General features: G+C 40.2%; 1 protein-coding gene across 1 annotated transcript in view; it reads right to left on the bottom strand.

The window, feature by feature from the left end:
- helz (helicase with zinc finger) overlaps window positions 1-21,680 on the bottom strand; it is a gene marked incomplete at its 5' end in the record, with an annotated part of 37,632 nt that overhangs the window by 4,551 nt on the left and 11,401 nt on the right. The window contains 14 exons of the mRNA XM_079219845.1: window positions 245-761; window positions 876-958; window positions 1,082-1,286; window positions 1,930-2,117; window positions 2,956-3,001; window positions 6,815-7,106; window positions 7,927-8,155; window positions 9,057-9,240; window positions 10,952-11,099; window positions 11,799-11,944; window positions 13,729-13,847; window positions 17,391-17,569; window positions 19,033-19,134; window positions 21,345-21,524. Coding sequence (XP_079075971.1) covers window positions 245-761; window positions 876-958; window positions 1,082-1,286; window positions 1,930-2,117; window positions 2,956-3,001; window positions 6,815-7,106; window positions 7,927-8,155; window positions 9,057-9,240; window positions 10,952-11,099; window positions 11,799-11,944; window positions 13,729-13,847; window positions 17,391-17,569; window positions 19,033-19,134; window positions 21,345-21,524 — 2,618 coding nt within the window. The remainder of the gene's footprint in view (window positions 1-244; window positions 762-875; window positions 959-1,081; window positions 1,287-1,929; window positions 2,118-2,955; window positions 3,002-6,814; window positions 7,107-7,926; window positions 8,156-9,056; window positions 9,241-10,951; window positions 11,100-11,798; window positions 11,945-13,728; window positions 13,848-17,390; window positions 17,570-19,032; window positions 19,135-21,344; window positions 21,525-21,680) is intronic.

The raw sequence follows: 21,680 nt of genomic DNA, 5'->3' as shown, positions 1-21,680 counted from the left end.
GCAGCTACGGATTAGTCTCTTATCAAACAAAGAATCTTGGAAAATAAATCAGATTATCAGGACATGAACTATTTTCAAACTAAATATAAAAACATTGAACTCCTATTTGTATTACTTTGTGAAAGTCTAGACTAAATAGCCATTAGCAAAGTGAGATCTTCTGCGTTAATTAAAAGAAACTCTGTAGCAAAAACAAACAAATCACCATTTCCCATTCTAGCTCTAAGGATTTGCATCCACTTACCCAAACTATCTCCCAGACTTCCATCCTGTCCGTCCTCACCAAAGCTGTTGACCCTGTTATGCTGCGACAGGCCTGGGTGGTGCCCCCCTGGGTGGCCCATTGGAGTCCTAATGGAGCTGCTCATCTCTTCCACCCCTCCAGGCTCCGGTCCATCCAAAGTGGGAGACTGGATAGCCCTGTGAGGGGGCATGGGGCCAATGAAGAAGGAAGCGTTGTGGCTACCACCAGTGTAGGCAGGGCTGAGCTGCTGCTGCTGCTGCTGCTGACTTGGTGGGGCCATCCCCGGGTGTTGAGGCTGGCTGACCCGATAAGGAAGCCTGGAGATGGGATACTGTGGGGGGAAGGCTCTTCCACTGGCAGGATGTGGAGGGAAAGCTGGGTTGGGTGGTGCAAGGTGGTAGTTGAGGGGTCTTTGGGCTGCTGAGGGATCTTTTCGATGGAGCAGCGCATTGGGAAATCCAACAAGCCCGTCTTGCTGCGAGTCTAGACTTCGGCTCTGGGCTGCGTCTAGCTCTCCCTGGAGCACCAAATAAACACCAAATCAACCCCCATGAGCAAAGACGTGTGGCTCTACATAAAACATAGACAAGTTGCGTAAGGTTAATGAAACGCGTAAATGTCAACAACTTGCCTGTTTTTCTTTCATGTCGGTGGTTTTCCTCTCTGGTGTCTGAAGACGGCTCTGTTCTGACTTTGGACATCCTTCTAATTTACCTATAAAGTTAAAAACAAAAAACTAAGTTATTGACATATTTTTGGCCATTGCATACAGTCACTTCTTTCTATTTGATGGAATACAATTAAAGCCATTTGTGATGTTGGCTGGTCGAGGCACACCATTTCTGATAGGGTCTGCCTGTAGCTCCTTGTCCGGGCTGGGCTGGCCCATTCCTAGATGAGAGGGGTGGGCCACCCCGCTGTAAGGGATGGGGGAGCCTCGATTCTGGGCCTGCAACAGATTAAAGTTGTAGGCCATGGCTGCCGGGTGGTTCATGATGCGAGGGTCCACAGGGAATCGATTTTGGTAACCAGGCCAAGGCAACTAAGGAAGAAAACACAGTTTGACAGATTTTTGATTAAGACACCGTGACAGAAGAGAGGGAGGTAATCACACACTGTGGATTCTGGACAGCACATTACCAATAATGACAATAATAAACAGTAACACATGAAACCAAATAGCTGAATGTAGTCATGTTGTTTCACATGTAACATACAGAAGTGAGCTACATAATAACAGAGAATTAATTTACAACCAGACTCAATGCATTTGGGTAATATAACTCTTGTAATATGACTCTTGTGGTATACTATTAGTGAGAAAAAAGTTAATTGCAGAAGGGGAGTTATTACACCGTTTAGATTGTTCTGTAAGAGCAAACCTATGATATATTATCACATTCCACAAAAATATACTAAATACCAATACTAAAGTACTGAAGCGAATACAGTAATTGCAGGATTATAGATTTATTAACCTTAGCTGCTAAATTTGTATGATATTCTATAAATGTGTTCCTTGACCAAATATGCACATATTTTACACATTTTCTTGCAGATCTTACATAATTTAATTAAAAAAAAAAAAAAACTATTTTTATTAAATCCTTTGCTAGTAATCAGAATATAAGACTTGTGTGCGATTGTATATTTAGCCAGTTTGTTACCAGCGGCAGGAAACTTACAGGCAGGGGCATGGACATGACCATGTTGCCACCGTACACAGCTGGGACGTAGAGGATACTGGCGCCAGTATGAGGATCTATCCTCTGAACAGGGCTGGGTGACTTGCCCATGCCAGCTGGCGTGCCACCCAAGGGTGGTGAGAATGCCCGAATAGGGTTTCCCATCAACACAGCCGGGTTGGGTTGGACTGCAACGAGAGAAGATGGCAGAGTAATACAAGTTAATGCATATGGTTCATAACCTTAATGTGAAGACACATTGATAGTAGGCAACACACCAGCCAAATACATATCTAACTATTCAAAGCTTGGAAAATATTAGGGAACAACTTCTATGGCTTTATCAGAGAGGAGGGCGACCTATGAATAACCGATGCCCAAACTGGGGAGGAAGTATTGATTTGTGCAGATTTCATCATCTTTTCAGTGATGACTAATGTAGCTGACAGACAATCTGCAGCAGCTGAAACAAACTGTCTGTCTTCCCGTAGTAAACATCGTAATAACAACTCCTTGCTGTGTTGTTAAAGGCTGCATCGCACTGATGGCTTCAATAGCCTCGGGCCTTCATGCATCCATCTGCACTGCTGCATTAGACTGGCTCATTTCAAGCTGTTGTGATGTGTGCTCATTTGTGTTGAGAGAGACAACAACAGAAACTCTTCTACTGTTGCTCTGTTGTCAGACCATAATAATGAAAACATATAAAAGAAAAAAAAAAATCTGGGAACGGACATTATTTCAACACATATTTCAACATTATTTTACTGCGTACTGCTCGATTTAGTCAGGATTAAAAGCAATTTTAATCCTGATTAAACAAGGATGACGTGGGTAGATTTGCGTCACATCAAAACTTTTAGCTTTAAATGAACAATATCTTTTTGATGAAATGTTTATCAATGGTACCATAGCAATGTACTTTTCTAGGATAAGTCCTTAATCTACATCCAGTCAAGTGGACATCATCAGTGGGCCTAAGTGACAAGCTTTTCATATTTAGATAATCAACAGGGATGGACCCACCATATCCTTCAGGTGGAAGATGCTCTGTGTGGTTTGCATGTTTCCCCTGTAGAAAAAGAAGAAAAAAAAACATACAAGATATCTTTAGCAAGATTTCATAGAGGCCAATTGGAGAATAAAGTGTAAATAAATGATGATGGTAACTGTTAATCAATACACAGTAGGAACTAAGTATACAGCGGCTGCAGTATGATCCTCCCGACTATCCCACGTTTGTCCAAACAGTTATAGGAGCAACACCTCATCAGTGAAGGGGCAGGAATTAAAACAGGGACTGAGTTGGAAATCCTCCTAGTCCACAATTAGCTACATTCTGTACTGTACTTTCCCTGTGACGGCATCTCAGACGATCCATTTACTGTCCTACAGTATGGCCTCCTGGAATTTTTGTCCAAAGCTTACGCAAGCACAAAGATACATGAAGACATACAACAAATTGTAGAGACAGAACACAACTGTGTGCTATGCCTATCTTCACTAATAAACTATGTATGTATTTAATAAACTATTTAAAATGCCCTTTTTGGAATAGCCATAATTGACAGATTTGATCAAAAACATCCCCTAAAAACAACAACAATCCCTTTGAATCAATATATACTATTAACAGCCGCATACTGACACAGCTTGTCCAAAATTGATCGAAAACACATAAGAGCCACACCACTGCATTTGGAAGACATATACCTTAGTTTATCTGGGATCAATTTTGTGACTGCAATGTTTTTCAATCTACAACAAGTCAACATTTCTGCCAAGAGAGATCTTTTCTTTCTACTACTCAATGACAAAAACTTAACTCCCTCGCCATTCTCTTTCTCTAGGGTGATTCACAATAAAGCTCCATCTACTATACGTGTACACAGAGAAATTGAACTGACGCCCGATCAGTGATGACACACACACGTACAATTACTCATGTGGGGGCGTGCACACAGACACGCACATATACAAAACACCGGGCTCACATTAGATCTCCACATACCCGAGTGTAGATGGACCATATCTCATCTATTAGTAATCATTAAAGGCAAGCATACACAAAAATCTACTTTGAGCTCCGTCAGTGGCGGTTTACTAGGACGCCGTCTCTCCTAGTTGACTGTGGCGTTAACAGATAGTCCTTGACAGAGTATGCTTCCTCGGAGGTGGAAATTAATGACATCCTCCATTCCATGAGATCCACTCTGTTGCCATACTGATATTATAAAAAGCTGATAAGGAACACTAGTCAAGAACAGGAAAACAAGTGATTCTGTGGCATCATTACCGAGTCCATAGTGCCAGCGAATGATTAGCAAGTAGTTATGGACAAAAGGATGGAAACAATTTGCAGAAACATCTGCCATCACAATACAATCGCACAATTACAATTATTCCCTCAAAATGAATGACAGCGTCTAAACAAAAACTGACAAAAACAGCAATGCTGTAACGGGTTCCTGGTATATTGCAAACTCTCTACAAACCCGGACAGACACAGTTTGAAGGTAGAGGCCATTTGTTGAGAAAATGAGACCAATTCTGCAAACTATACCAATACAGAAACAACTGTGAATCGAGTCATTCTAATATCAAATAACTGTAAATTCTGAAAGACCGACAATGTTGAAACCACTTTGTGAGACCGAGCCCAGGTACCAACTAAAAGATACGGTCAGTAAACAAAGTCAAATCTGGTTGCTTGGTCCCATATGTAATAAAGTTTAATTTATTATGGCACCTTTGGTATTGGCATGACATAGCAACTAAATTAAAAACTGCTGAAACTAATGTAAATGTCTCTGCAATATGCAATGATCTGGTAATAAATACACCAAAGATGAAACTGTGTAACAAGTAGTTTTTAGTCCGAATAAGATCCCCTACATAAAACTGGCTGAGATCGGAGATGATGGCGCAGAGACAGCTTTGCTTGGCCGCTATTTTAGGGCGTAACATTAACTGAGAACTGCCAGACACACCAAACTGAACACGGGGCCCAAAGTCCAGCACTGTGGCTATTTTATCAAATCATAGATGTGCTGCTGCAACTTTTTCCTCTAAGTACAAGTTGAATAGTGGCAAAGACCAACGTTTGTCTCATAAGATCAATTTTCTGTGGTGGGCTGCTGAGAATAAAAGGCCATGCTTAGTGGATCTTACAGGGTGAAGGCTCAGCAGTAACAGTTTGGTTCTCAATGACACACTCAGTGAAATAGCAAATGTGCCCTGTGCTGGGAAATCAATGACAAGCGGTTGAAGAGATACAAGAAAAATTGTAATGAAAAGACAGAAGAATACTGTATATGCCAAGAGAAAGTCAGACTTAAAACCAAATATTCCATTTTGCTCCCAACACCACTTCATGGTCCAAATAATGATATAATTGTTTTTTTTAAAAAGTGGCGATTATACTTGCAAATCTTCATCCCCAAAAGCTTTTTAATGAGACATATTTTACCGAAAGTCTTTCATACTTGCACCAAAACAACATCTGTGTCTGAAAACAGCACTTCACAATATGAAGTCAACAAGCATATATTTCAAGTAATCTGGATGCCACAGTGACCATGCAGCATGCTTTCTAAATTCTGATTAAATCAATGTGTCTTACAAGTAATTTAAACTACATATTGTATACCGTAGTCCCTATCATCCCTTTCACTCTCTTCCCTTGGATACAAAGTTACTAATATTTATCGCATTGAAGGACAATGATCAACTGTCTCTACAAATTGATAGTTTGGACGAATTAACCCGGTTATCTTGGATTGTATAATACTCACAATGCAAGGTATTAGTGCAAGTGTAGGGTAACTCCAGCAGCGGCAAATGTGAAAAAGTTGCACTGAAGCAGCTACTTTCAACCCCACAACAAAGGTATAAATATAAACTACGACAAGACACTTTTAAAAGTTAACTAATTACTCTATTATTAAATTACATTTGCATGGAATATTTTGCTTGTACATCTCAGTAGGTGCTTCCAGCATGGACAGAGCTACCAAGAATGGTCTGACCTTTAAATTAGCAACATGCTGGAAATGCTGAAGGAAACAATATATTACATACTGCATAGCGACAGCACCATGTCTTTGTGTGCCGTGTGGTTGTGCGTTTGTGTGTGTGTCTAAAGCCGGCTGATGCTGCGGAGCTGTGGCTCATTAGGCCCAGTGGGAAATGGCAGCAGGTTGACAGCTGTGTGGATTTCGTTAACCTTTACCACAGGGCAGACAGGGAGGACAGACAGACTCACAAAGACATTTAATTCAAGCTAAACAATCAAACAACACATCCTTACGCCAAACCGGCGATGCTAATTTTATATCCGTTTTTTTTTTTCCTGTGGCCAAACTGAACGACCGCCAAGTATTACTAATTAATAAACATTTTTAATAGATGTGTGCTTTTATCATTTTTCATCGTTAAAAGCAAGAGGCCCTCAATCTATTCCGGATCATTTGTTTACTATTTTCAACAAACCAAAACGTGGTTACCCAACACATTACATAAAAAAACAAAAAACAAAAACATTTGGGCTTGTCAAAACATTATCTATCGCCATCTGTTTTTCTCTCATTTATGTCTCCCTACTCTTTTTCCCTGTCATCCTTCTCTTCTCTATTCCTTCCCTCCATGTGCAAAATCTAAATTGTTATTTTCAGTATTGACAGACGAAAAATAGCAGACGTGTATCCAGTAACAAGAAATATTGTTGAACAAAATCTATTTATATATTTTTATGTTTTCTTTTTTTGGTATAATCTCTACAGCTTGGTGTCTGGCATTTTTAATGCTCATATTGAAAATGCACATAATAAAAGAGGTGGATGGAAACAATTATTCCTTCCACTGTACCTCATATAAAACAACTCACCTTAGGGGGCGACTGCTGCTGCTGCTGCTGCTGCTGCTGCGAACCCTGCTTGATGGAGGTGGGCTGTACATGCTGAGGATGTGGATGATGGTGGGGGTGGAGGGCCTGCGATGAAGAGTGGTGCCCTTGAAGTGGCCTGAGGGCACGGGGGATGAACTCTGGGGCCAATGGGTTGAGGACGTAGGTCTTCTTGAGCTCCAGGGCTTCCAGCTGAGACTTGATCTGCTCATAGGTGATACCATGCAGGCTTGAGTTTTCGTGGCAGATGGAGATAAAGTGCTCCCAGAATTTTCTGAAAAGGCACAAAAAGAGGGAAACAACAGATGGAGATTATGTTATTTTTCTTTTCTCCTTTATTTCTCCTTGTTTGGATTGAGCGTTTTGTGGATCAGCTTGTTGATTTTTTTTTTTCTTTTCTTTTTTTCTACTGCTGGCAGTGTAACAAAATACTACTTCGGGGCTGAAGATAAAAAATAAGTCTGTTAAAACAAATGTGGAAAACGCATGTGTAATGTAGGGGTTAGAGGAATTGGAGGAAAAGGAAAATCAGCAAAATGATGAAGCACAACAAAGGGGAAAAAAATCTAAAACATAGGAGGCAAAACAGCCGGAACGCAAGAATGAAAAGAACAAATAGCAAATAATCTCTCAGTACACAGTCTACCAATGACCAGTCCGCGTTGACTAAAACAATCATGAGAACAAATAACGCTCAAAGAAACTGGTTATGTGAAATATTTAAAAATGGACTCCTGTTCAAAGGAATAATTGATCTTCTTCTGACATGTGATGATGACTAGCAGAGGCAAAACAGACAGTTGCTAGGGAGACTGTAGGTGGGCAAGGAGGTCAAAGAGTGAACTTCAAAAAGAGATACGAGGTAGCTGTCAATAGCATTTCCCCCTCACAGCTCCTGTATATGAAACTATGATCCTATAGAGTTACCACATCACAAGAATAGACATTCACCAGAACTATCACTGCACATATAGATATGCTATGTAAATATGTAGCATCAAAGGCCTTAGAAAAAAAAGTTTAAAGGCCTCTTCCCTGGTGGGATAAAAACTGTAAGAAATCAATAAAACATATTTACAAAAGGCATTATTTACCTGCAGCGCCCAACAGAGCACAGTGCAATGGGGTCTCCCACAACTGCAACCAGAGACTGGGCTCTGGTGATGGCCGTGTTGAGAAGCCTGTAGTTGGAGAGGAATCCATAGTCAAGGTCCTCCGTTGAGTCCTCAACTAGCTGCTCTTTACGTTTGATGGCCGTCTGCTTGTGTTTGCAGGTGTGCCGCGTCCGCACCGTGCTGAGGAACAGCACCCTGAACTGCTTGCCTGCAAACATGTTTTTTATAATTTTATTTTCTAAGTACTTCGATAAGAGTGAAGTAAAACCTATTATTAGGAGAAGCAAAGACCATCTATTTCATTTGATTAGAAACACACATGCACAAGCACGTTATTCCCTGATTTAGAAATAAGCCATAAAATTGCAATGAATGAAAAATTATGGAGGAACATTAATTTCTCTATTAGCTTCTATGATGTTTGAGATCAGTGGAAACTGTTTTCTAAAGCTCATTGTGTTGCACTGTCATGCGTGTTAAATTCAAGTTTACGTACTAACCAGAGTAGAGTTTACTTGTGTGTGTAATCACATGTTTCATGCGTGATTAATGAGGAAGTTAATGACTTGTGGAAATCAGCTGGATGCAATACATGTGGGAACTGCATGAGACTGACGCAGATGAGATTGGGGGAAGAAACCCAAACTCATTATCCTTATGGATGATATAAAGGGTAATATGAATACTGATAACTGCAGTGTGATGTATAAAGATTTGTCTTTAAGGCAATGTAGCTCTAATTGTAAGTATAATTTTGACTGAAGATGGACAATGATATCATCCCACACAGAAATATGTCAGACAAGTTTCATGGAGAATGAGGCAGTTGGGGATTCAAAACGGTATTTGTTTGTCTAACTATTTTTTGATTGTCTGACAATAGCAGCTTTTTTTCAGTTTACAATTCCCCATTCTTTGAATAATGTATAATACGCCATCAAAGGATAGATAAAACCTCAAATACATGCATATGTTTATGCAGGACACCAACAAGGCCACTTAAATCTCAAAATATTCATGACCTGGTACATTGGTGTAGCACTAGTTTCAGCGCTTGAGCCCGTAACTACACACACGTAGATGCATGATGGTCAATACGCGTTCCTCACCTTGGACATTGAGCACTCTTTCCACGCTGATCTCATGCATTCTCTTCTTTCGGAGCTCAGCACGAATGCGGAACACCTGGTCAGCGTACGGTGACACCACTCCAATGCTGCCGTCGTCCAGCTTACCCCAGGACACTGGCCACTTCTTGCGCAACTCTTCCACCCTCTCCACGATCTCAAATACCTGCAGAGATGGAGGAACATGAACGAAGGTGGTGACAACAAGGCTCAATTCCATGCCTTCTTCACACCCTGATCACTGCCCACAAAAAGAACTGTAGAAAGTCAGAGACTAAGTGATATTTTCAACACAGGTAAAAAAGCAACATATTCTGAGAGAAACAAGCTTCAAGGTCTCTGGAAAAACAAGGTAATCCAGACCAGCACGCATTGCTAAAGGAAAAACAGCATTTGTGGTTTACTGATCACTCGACTTCATATCACACCTGCTGTTCGATTTCGTTCTAAAACTATACTAATACTTAACATAGTTTAATTGACAATCTGTTTTACTTTATTAGCTTCACTGTACAGGTGATTATTAGTTTATTTCTAATTCAATAGTTGGTGCTTTGAATCCCTCTTCTTTTTTCACATGAGCAGTTTTTGAATTCCTGTTCAAAGAATTGGCTTTGAAATATCATGGAAATATTGTCTTCCACTTGAAGGCAAGCCCATCAGAGACTCTTGCACAGGACTATCAAAAGGACATGCGTATCGCATTTTGATTGAGCAAAATTATGATAATGTTGTCAATTGTTTGACATATGGATGCTGTAACGGAGAGACAGAAGGTAATTAATTTGGCATTGCTGACAGTTTGGGAACAAACTGAGGAAGAAGCCGTTGTTTAATTGGCTGGAACTTGTCAGTAAAGGGTCAAGGGTCAGACACGACCAATGAGCACAAAGAAGTCTGCAGAGGAACCAATCAGAGGCGAGGATGTCAGTGAATCATGCGTCATGGGTGTCAAATGTAGCTCCTTATTAAGTTTATGGGTTTCATCTTCAATTATGATCAAAAGGCAATGTGATGAGGCGAAATAAAGGGTGCTGATCATTCTGCTTTTGACTTAATTTAATAATCTAAATGAAATGTCATCATAATCAAATATTGCTTATTTAAATACACGTTTATTAATCAAACTGTCCATTATGCACTTATACAAGCACAGAGATAAAAGCATTGCAGACTGACAACAATTCAGCCTGAATAAAACAACGTGTTCTCAGGTGGATAAAACTGAAATAAATCTGAAATCAACTTCTCAGTGTGAGAAAAAGGAGGTGTAACTAGCGTGCATGGCAATCTCGACAGGCTCGCTCTGATGATTAATTAATGACATAATTACCAGCCAAGTGTTAGTTTTAATATTTTATAATCAGAATTTTAGCATTTTCATGAAGTTAATTCCCCTCACATCCCAAAGAGAATCAAAATGCTTCATCAATCACACTGATTAACTACATATTGGCCATGTTTTTAAGCTTTCATAGCCTTTCCCTACTCAGAGAAAGGGAGAAGAGCTATTTGGTATAATACTATAGTTCTAAACTTTAGGAACGCAGTGGAAATAAGATTCATAAATATATTGTTATGTGGAACAGGACAGAAAAATGTTGCATCACGGCAAAAGGTGAAAGAAATCATTTAAGATGTTGGTGTCATCTAATTATAGCTATTTTACTTATATGTATGATGAATTGCATTTCCTTTCAATAATGGATTTCCTATTCATTTATTTCAAAATGTAACATTTACTTTCCAGCCAGAGGAGTAAATATTAACACAAACGCTTACTTGACGGATCTCGTAATGGCTCCAATGACATTCAGCCAAAATAATGTATATGCAAACAGCATCAGGCCACAGCAGAACAACTATAACTTCTGTACCTCTGCATTGTTGTAGTAGGCAGTGCTGTTCTTCTCCTGGACATCTTCTCCTCTGGCGGTGAAGAAGGTCAGAGGGTAGAAGTCCTTATGGGAGGGCTGCTTCCCACTTGCCATCAACTTCCCATCATAAAACAATTCTGACGTGTAGCTGTCGGAAGAGGAGGTGAGAGAAAGAGAAAATAAAAAAAGGAACGCAAAAAGAGGGGAATATTAGGATGGAGGATGTTGGTGCAATAATTTCTATCAGAGGTTACTAATAATCTAATAATGATCGTAACATCATTCATATTTGGATACACATTTTCCTGGGGTATTTGAGATTTTGGAAAAGTTTGGAATCTTGACCAAAATTTGAAGTTCTGGATGCATAAACTGCATACTAATTTGTAATTAATGACAACACAAACATGTTTAATGTCAGAACAATTAAAGATACATTGTGTATGTTACCAGGAAGTGTAACGTAGTAAAATAAAATAAATGTATTTAAAACCTGAAAACTTCAATGTGCTCCTGAGTGTGTACATGTAGGTGCAGGTGTGCCATCAGCCTCAGCAACAAACTGCATTGACTAATCCAATACAGTGAGTTCAACCCACCTAAACCGAAAAGGTAAAATAACTCACCATACACAATTGGGTTAAAGTATGCACTGCTAAGCACACAAGTATTAGGATGGTGGAGAATAATCTTGTAAACCTTAATTTGTGTCTTCTTAGAAATCAACCCATGCCTGTCAATTCTTCACCCTTTTCCTCCTGACCCATTCCTCCCAACCCCCCTTCTCGAGTATTTCAGCCTCGCCTCCCAGTTTCGACACTCTGCATCTTTTAGGGCTCACACCTACCTGATGATAGCTTCGTGAGAGCGGTAGTTCTCGCACAGGAGGATGCGACAAGGGTATTCAGCGGGGTAGTGCTCATACAGCCGGTCCAGCAGTGACACATGCAGGTTACGCTCACGAGCAAATTCGCTGTACACAAACGGACTGAGCTGAAGGACACAAAATAGAGAGAGAGAGCATGAGAAAGTTAGTTTAACATTCTCTCACGTCCTTTCTTGTCCTTTCTATTCAACTTTGAATTTTTATTTAGTATTTTATGCAAAGCGACTTACAATGAGTAACCATGAATACAAACTCAGAACAACAAGAATCAATTTCTTCAAGAAAGTCAAAGTGCTATAAGTAAGTGCCATTTAAGTGCTACTAAAGTGCTACACTAAATACATTCCAAGTCTATCAGAGGTGTCAAACCATGTTATGCACACCTGCAACACTGCATTAGGTGGTTTCATGATGAAGTTTTTCAACTCTGGTTGAAGTTATGCTAATCACATGAAATCCCATTTAGTCTAATTTGCTTATTCTCTACGGTTTATAACAATAATGCACAGTTTGGTTCCCCTGGGCATCCTTGTTCCTGGAACTATTTAACAAATAAGATGTAGTTAATTTAAAACTGCAGTAACTACATTGAGGGCCATTTTTGTTTTGAGGAGCTAAACAAGTTGTCTCTTCCATTGTGACTTGCAAACTCTTCCATCTGGTGTGTATGCCGCTAAACAAACATACCTAGAGTCAGAGTGATTACAGTGGAATTTACTCTGAGAGAATTCGCAGCCGTTTGAGAAGGTGCCAAATTCAAATTAGTTTGGTGTATATATGCAGCAGCCAGTCTTGGTTACAGTCCTGCTCTAATATGGCACTGCTTTCCAGCCAAGCCAGAAAGGCATTTGATTGTTTGATAGCAAACCACAGGTTGCGTTTTATACCTAATCGCTTATACCGGTAACAATAAATCAAATAAGTGAAGAAATCAAGCATAAATCAGTTTTTCAACCAATACTTAATATCTTTAATGTCTAGTGACACATTTACAAACCTGAACACACCCACACAAACAAGACTGCAATGAATCTCTCATTTGAATCTTAATTTAAGACTGAAAGTGGGGGGTCTTCTAGCTTCATGAGGCCTCACACAGTCAATCAGAAAGCAAACAATCAATAGATGCCTTCGCCTTCATTGACTTTTCAGTCTGCTCTTCCACTGCTGAATAATGGAGGTAAACTGTTCAAGTGAGGGGCGGGAGACAGGAGAGAGTGAAGAGACGGAGAAATACAAATACAGTCCTTCCTTGGACCTACTTAGCTATTATATAGGCTCGAGAAGTGGAAGGAGATGGACGTGAGGCAAAGTGATTGAGAAAAAGGCAGATGGATACACAGGAGGACGTTGTCTTTTAAATCCATTTTTCTTTGCTCCAAGAAATAGCTGAGAGAGAGTGATCAAGTAATTAGAGCAGCTTCTGCACAGTAGACTCCTGTCTCGCCTCCATCCGCTGCCTACTGGTAATCTTGTACCACTGTCTAGAACCAGGAGAGGAGGAAATAAGGATTTAATTCCTTTCGTTGGCTTACAAAACCTGACTGATGAGAGTTTATGTTTGAGTCATCTGTGGCTGAAGTGGTCACCAGAACCTCAGCTCTACAGTGGCTGCTGCCTGTTCTTTTGTATTTGGAGTAGGCGAGTGTGGAGTCTAATCCACAGCAAAATACAAATGGAGTTGTTACTACTTGACGTCTCGGCTACTATCTGCGCCTGTATTGCATCCCTACTTCCAAATGTTGTTTTATTTTACTTTATAATACAAAGGTCTTCAATTGTCTGAGAGAATGAACCCAGGACCCTTTGATGTGCATTTACATATCTTGTAATTGGTGAATAAGCAAAGAAATGCTGCATTTTATTTTTCAATGGAGAAACTTTTCGTTACCTGCATATGGTCTCCAGCCAACACGATGCGGGTGTTCCTGCTTGCTAGAGCAAAAGGCATGATGGTTTCACACTCCATGGCCTGGGCCGCTTCATCCAAAAGGATATGAGTGAACAATCCTGTCAAAACAGATAACACACCAACATCACTTTAGTACTTTATGTTGTTGCTGCTAAACATAAACAGTTGTGCTGCCCCCAAAATGCACACTTGTTTCACACCTGAGAAACCTTAAGAAAAATAGAAGAAAGAACACAGTCCTTACGATAACGTACGAAAATGTATCCAGGGGGTAGTGTGTGTGTGTGTGTGTGTGTGTGTGTGTGTGTGTGTGTGTGTGTGTGTGTGTGTGTGTGTGTGTGTGTGTCTGCTAAAACCAAAACATATATCATACATATTATTGTTATAATTTAGCAAGATATACTTTTATATATAAAAACATTGCTTATGTTGAGTATAGGCATCAAAATGAATCAACATCAACTCAAAAGGCCAGGGAAGATTACCAACATTGGCACATAATGAACAATCATTTTGTTCACCAGGAGCATTAAAACCGTGTAGTTGTGTCATCTTCTTAGTCACTTTTTCTTCTTTCTTTTAACCAGCCCTGCAAACCGAAGGCAGGGTTGTGTGGCCGTTTGAAAGGGAACAGAAGACTTCCCTGATTTAAAAAGCTCCAACGGTGCTCCGCAATATGAGCAGAGGGGATGAAACGGCATGGCAAATGAGTGCTGGAGCAGGGAACGAGAGAGGCTGAATAACAACCAGCAAACAGCCTCTGAAGCGCGAGCAGAATTTCTACAGGAAAGTATATGCAGATATGAAATGTGACGGCAGAAAATAACAAAATAAACTAATGTACAAACAACAGAAACATAGCATGGCAAGAAAAGAGGTGGAACAAATTGATTTGGGGCAACATTCCCTCTTTTGTATCAGCCTTTAAACAAATGGCTGCAAAACGCATTGATTTTTATTTTTCCCTCCAACTATAAAGCCTCCAAAGTGTTCTGTCTGCACTGTGTGCACCTCATTGAAGGAACTGCTAGCATTATCTCTCTCTCTCCCCCCGGTGTGCTACTAAAAAGGGCATACACCTTTTTTTTTTTTTTAATAGCCAATATTTTTGCATGCACATTTGCAGAATATGTGTCTATTTAAGCTTATGAAGGGAGAAATGTCCCTTCACAGCTGTAAAGTGATGTACCAAAGAGAGGTGCATTTAAAGAAGATATGCGCAGGTGGAACTCAAACTAGAAATAAAGCATTGCTAGCATTCGCTCATTTTCCATTACCTATCCCTACCTAACAGTATGATTTGTTAGATGGTAAGGCATACTGCTAGATGTCACCAGAGGTTACACTGACTCCAAAGGCGGGATGTAATATGCATAAAATAAGGCACATGAGCAATCTCTGGATAATATGCATATACTTAAAATGATGTGCTCGGAATAGTTTATATACGCAGGATGAATGAAAATCCAAGCTGCACAGCAATGAATTTGTGGGACTGTCATTTATTTTTCATCACTGCATGGAAAATGACTTGCTCAACAATGCAGCCAACAGGATTTTCATTCCTGTGTATGTGCTACCCTCAAATCACATTAATTATTGAGGCCAGGCCCTTTTGTTGACCTTCTACTTCGATCCACACGAATACGCAACATGCACAAATAATGTACATGGGTCGTTACAAATGGAAATGTTTCCCCGTGCAGGGAGGTGAAGACAAGGAGGGAGGCACAGATGGTCTTAATGAGCGCAGAGAGGCAGTTATGAAGGGACGCAGATCTTTAGGTTTCATCTGGGACATAGTTGCCCACCTTGAGGGACCCCATCTCTGAACTAGAAACCCAAATTTTTGGAGCTGCCACTTGTCATTGGGCTAATAATGGTGTTTGAATTTGGAAACGGTAGTAAAAGAAAGGAAGAAGGGATGATGATAAGCAGAGGTGAAACAGATCCGAGGCCGAGTGTTGCACAAGAGATTTTGGGGACAGATGACCGTTTAATAATAAATGGCGGATGCTTCACCTCACACCCCCAGTCTCTCACATTCTCTATTTCACCGTCTCTTTCTACCCTTTTCACACTTTTAAAAAGTGACTTGCAAGATCTGAGCTCTGTGAAAAAGATAACATGTAAAGATCGGGTTTAAAAATTGTGTCAAACAGTGTTCATTAGCGGCTACTGCTCAAAGGTGAAAGGGAAACTATATGAACATTTTACATTGTTCTTGATGTGTTCTGGTTCTTGCCACACGATGTGAACCCAACAGGAGGCAACTTCCTTTCGGATAACAACATTCCCCTATTGACCACAGTTTGAGCTATAATGTTGAACCTTCATCAAGAACCAGCAGACTGCAGACAAAATCAATATTCACTAGTGCACACTCCTCTCCTTTACTTTCAAATTAGCTCATTTACAGTTTTTTTAAGAGTAGTTTGTTTGACAAATGTTACTCAGAGATCATAATTAAATGTCACATTTATTGTTTTATTGGTATTGTATTATTGCCTTGTCACTGAAACATTACAGGGATCCAGTTGATCCTGAACAGCAGCGGGCAGTATAGGAAACAAACACACACAGCTACACTGCATGTCTTCCCGACAGGTGAAATTAATTAATTTATGAATATAAAGTTGGCCTCTTCCCTGCTTTAGTCAGTTAAGAACGTTGAGACTGTGCCGAGGAAGATTTAAATGTATGACAGTTTGGAGTATATGAGTAAACATCTTGGACTGAATGTGAGGCTGTATATATTTTTCTTTAACATGTCATTAACTGATGGGGTTTGCAAAGGCTGTTTGTTCATTATTTGGGTTGAATTAGCCAGCAACCAGCCTTCTACGAGGGATAGACGCAGATCAACAGGGCATGACATTTGTCGGTTCGAGTCCTGAAGATGGAATTAGTCTTACAGGCACACCAAACCATTTACATTTCCACATGCCAGATCCCAGATCCAGGCCATGAAGAGGGAGGAACATCAGCAAACCAGATATTTAAGAGATTTCTTGGGGCATCTGTGCGTTTGGGCTGGGAGATTTGTTATTGCTACTTAGTAGACTCGCTGGCTCCCAATTGCCTCGTTTCCTGAAAATGTTCATCACCGTCGAACACAAGGAGAGCCGGAGAGATGAAACGTGGGGAAGAGGGCTAATGATGTACAATACATTAGAAACAGGCAGATGGTGTTCCCAAGCAACAGACAAAGCCCCCTCTGCTGACACATTAGAGTCAGTTATTAGCCTGCAATGACAAACTGGTTGTTTTCCATGTCTTTTACACAACTTAAATGAGTCCCATTTCGCTCTAAGTGGTGGGCTCCCGCCAACACTGGATATGAGACTCACTGGGGATGGCCAACGAACAGGAGACTGAACAAACTTTACATATTTATAGAGAAGAAAAAAAACACATTTTAATTAATATATTTTCAAATATTAAATTGTTCACCTTTTGTACATGCTGACTGATTTTTAAAAAAGGCAATCATTGTGTTTGACTGTATTATATCAAGAAATTGTACTATTTTGTCAACCTGTTGGCCTGTGTTCATTCCTCACATGTTCTTCAAAGGAAATTAAGGTGATTTAGACTGCTATTACACTTGAGATGACTACATATCTTGTCATGTGACTCACCGGGCTCCAAGTCAAGCTGGCAGAGGTATTGGGAGGTGCTGAGGGTCACCACCACCACACGGTGCCTAAGGATGTCATCCTTTGAGGGCATCTTGAAATTTACGAATGTGTTGGAGATGAGACAGTACTGCTGGACCACTGGGTGAACCGTCTTCACCCAGCGGTTCCTGAAGTATACCCTGGAGGGAGAGAGACAAAGGGAGAATTGTCAGGAGAGGGAGAAACAACCCAAAAGAGGACGACTTCATCAGTCTGTTGTTTGTCCACATTCAGATCTTGTTTGGATTTATTAACTTGCATTGTGAACTCTATTAACTTCAAACCATATTGTGTGAAAGAGTCTCGCTTGATACGACCAGTTCCCTTACCCTGCTTTTAGTTCTTACAATTAAAATATTTTGGTTAGGGGATGCAACCAGACTAATTAAGTCTGCAAATTATCTCACAAAGCAACAAAGTAGTTTCATCACCAGCAACAAGCATGTTTTATGCCTCCGTTTCACTTTAGACAAGGCAAACTTAGTATTTATATTATTATTTTGCAGGGAAGAACACCACATCAGGGCTCAGTGAGTATAATAAAACGCGTATTGTGTCTAATTGTACAGTATTAAGATAGTCGTCCTTCCTCAAAGAGTGAGGAGAAAACAATACTATGTATGGCTGCAAAGGACAGAAAGGAAGGCAAGCCCTTAGGTCCTTGTGATGTTAGTCAGTCCCTTTCCACATATTCATACAGGTCTTTATTCTCGACTGAGCTCGCTCTTTTAAAAATAGACAAGGGCGAGCTAAATTAAGAGGTTGTAACAGTGATTACGGGGCAATAAACATTGGAATCCACAGAAATCAGACAACAGACTCATGTGAAACAAGTCGTTTGACTGCACATCGTCCCTTTAAAACAGCTGTCAGGACCTGGCTGGTCAAGGCAGACACTGCTTTGTCTTTTGTGGCCTATGATGCTGGTGAAATGTGATTAGAATCGCCGTGTGAGTGAGTGAGTGAGTGAGTGAGTGAGTGAGTGAGTGAGTGAGTGGCCTTCAAGTGCAGGAGAGTTCATAGAGTCTCTAAAGTTAGCAAATGTCTGTCTGTCACTGCTGAGAGCCAAAAATAATAACTGTATAATATGGCTGTATTATTCAGACTGCAGGCTTTCCAATAATGTTAATCTAGTTGATGTATAGATGAGTGAGTGTTATCTGGCTAGAATGGCTTCAGCGGAAAGAATAGCAACAGACAAATTAACTGAACTGGAGTTTATGTTAAGTACATGCAATTTTCTTATTGAAAATATGTTATTAAATATGTTGTATTCACTCTGTAAAAGGCCACCTTTATACCAGATAATTTACATACAAGGTCAAGGCTTTGGAGTCTTAATGCCTTTTACAGTATACTATCGAAATGTGGCCCATTGTGGGTCTGTGATCACACAACTGCAGCTACCAGATGAACGCGAGGACAGAAAGGGGCTCTGTACATATAAATGCAAACAGATTATATTAAAACATATCTACAAAAGCACTATGTTTTCTTAAAGACACTATTGCATGTTTAACCTGCTGTGCACACGTACACAAGGCACATAAAGCATGTTTCGGCCCTTAGCCGTCAAGTCTTCTTTAAGCGTGTGCTTCCATACCTGAGAGGTCTGGCATGCGGATTGCCTGCTTCGACGTAAGGATGAAGGTAGTCCTTAATGTAAAGGTCGGCTGCACTGTTTGAGTGTGTGCAGATCAGGACCCTGTAGAGACAAAAGACAAACAATGTCAGGAGTGAAGCATGATACACAGCTTCTGTGAGACTCAGTGGAAGAAATGACAAAACTATGGCACATAAAACCAAACACTTTCAGCTAAATAAAATACCACGTTAAAGATGTTGACGTTATTTGGGGTGAAATAACCCTGAAACCTGCCTTTATGTGCTAGTTCGGATGTTAATCTCCAATTGGACTGATCAAACGTATTTACACAAAATTCCTTGTACCGTGTAGCTTTAAAGCACTTTGAAGCCTAACAGCGTGTATAGTGATGTGGGCAGCAAAGCCAGTTAGTTCAAATTGAGCTTCGCAAAACGTTCTTTTCCATGTATCCATTTAAACGGTGGTGAAACATCACAGCAAGCGACAGATGTATGCAGAGAAAGCTTGGAGCATTTAACATGTACAATAAATATTAGATACACCCGACTACGATCCATACAATGTCTTCATCATTTTTAACAGTATGAAGAGCAGCTAGCACAAGTCAAGAGGGGTCACTTCCCCTGGTCTTGACTAAAATATCTATAATTCATCATGAAGATAGAATATTAAATGCATTCAAAGTGAACTGAGGAATGAATATTACATTGCAACACTGTTTCCTTTTACATTACATATATGCAACCCCGTCTCCCTTATTCAAACAGAAAATATGAACTTCTGTTCAGGGGACACTGTCCGAGGTATTGCATTCATTTTTCATTAAGACCAAAGAACCATGTGTGTTCTCGTGCTAGAGATATTTATATATATATTTTTTTTTTATTTTTTTTTTCTTCAAACACAAGATATTGCCGAATTTCCTGCCGGTATCTGCACAGTGAGGGAGCCAAATCATGATGAAAAATTATAATCAAAGGAAAGCGAAGGTTTTATTGCTACACAACACTGTGTGGCCCACTGAAGTGATATAACGTGATTGATCGGATTATAGTTTGCTGGAAAATGTAATCCGGCCCAGGAAAGATGATCAAACTAACCATGTGCACCGACCACAAATGACACAAATTCATCCAAATGGCCAGCCCTCTTTGTCCTCGAGCGATGACACATGCACACTACTACGTGTATATACACCACCACAGTACAAATGCGTACTGCACAGCTCGACACGTCAGTCAGTGTTTTCGTGCACGTGTAATGGCAAACCCAAGGCTGCCACAGCCCTGGAGTTAGAAACTGAGGCCACTGCACAGCCAAGCACTCCCCATCACACCCTCTGACTGACCTCCCTGAAACTTTAATGACTGATGAAAATTGTATGCAGACACAAACACACACCTGCTCACATCTACAGTCCCCTTTCCATCCATAAAAACAGTCAATAGCACCCATTCATTTAAAGAGGGAGGGCTTGAGACATCCAGGGTGCTGATTAATTCTCAAGATGAGGTGAAAAGCCTTTTAAATACATGGGCAAGAAAAATTAAATCAGTAATGTTTAAAACATGCACTGTTGAATTGTACTATATTATACTGAGAGGTATAACATCATTTGTTATAACTCACATTATAACAAATTATAATATCATTAAGTTAGGATTTATTGCAGGACTGGATTTATATTAGACTGTTATTTTTAGCAAATCTAGGTGATCTTAATAAACTGGCAATTGAGAGTAGATTGATGAGTTCATGAATAATGTTTTTTCAATCACCATGAAGCACAAAATGACCATAATATGTGTGGGATTTGACAGGTTTGTTGATCAATACCAAAGACTGAAAATTGACTTCACATGTACGGAGTTTCCCCAGCACTTAAACTGACACCCATTAACATGCCGAGACACTCCAAACTTCTTTCCATCTCGTCACCAAACACCTTTCAAGTGCTGAAAGGAAAGAGGACAGTGCTCCCAGCTATCAGGGCAAATATGTCATTTTCAAAAGCAAATCATAAAGCGGTGTTATTAGAAAGGGCTTTGCTTTGAGACACATGATTGTATTGTCCAAAATACAAGACACCCTTGTCATGAGAAAACCCCAACCGGTCACAAAACTGGTAGGCCGATATACAGCATCACGTTTTGATCAAAATAAAGCAGATAAATAGATATGATGGAAGAAATTCAGAGCAAATGGGCGTTTAATTAGGGAAGGTAAATAATTGTAAAGGAGGTGCAACAGAGGCGGCCAACAGAGGTAAAACATTATGGTTTACATCATTTATTATATAATAAACAAACCTGCTGTCGTCCTGGCGCAGGATGTGCTTGACAGCCTGTGCCAGCGTGAAGGTCTTGCCGGTGCCGTAGGGTCCAATGATCAGGATTGGGGGCAGGGGAATAGTGACGGGCGTGGTGATGGCCAGGATAGCCTCTTTCTGCTTGGCATTCAGACGGGGATCCAGCTGCTCGTCCCACTGCCTGAGGGCGGAGAGAGGCCGGGGAAATGATTAGAGGAATCAATTTTTAATTTACTAATTTATTTATTTCAGAAAGTAGCTTGTTTTCAAGCATTTAGATAAAATATTGCCATGTGAACAAGTAATAGATTTGACAATGAGAGACACAAAGAAACAT

The sequence above is a fragment of the Taurulus bubalis genome (genome assembly GCF_910589615.1).
Source record: "Taurulus bubalis genome assembly, chromosome: 6".
NCBI classification, from domain to species: Eukaryota; Metazoa; Chordata; class Actinopteri; order Perciformes; family Cottidae; genus Taurulus; species Taurulus bubalis.
This window is presented reverse-complemented; position numbering and strand designations above follow the sequence as displayed.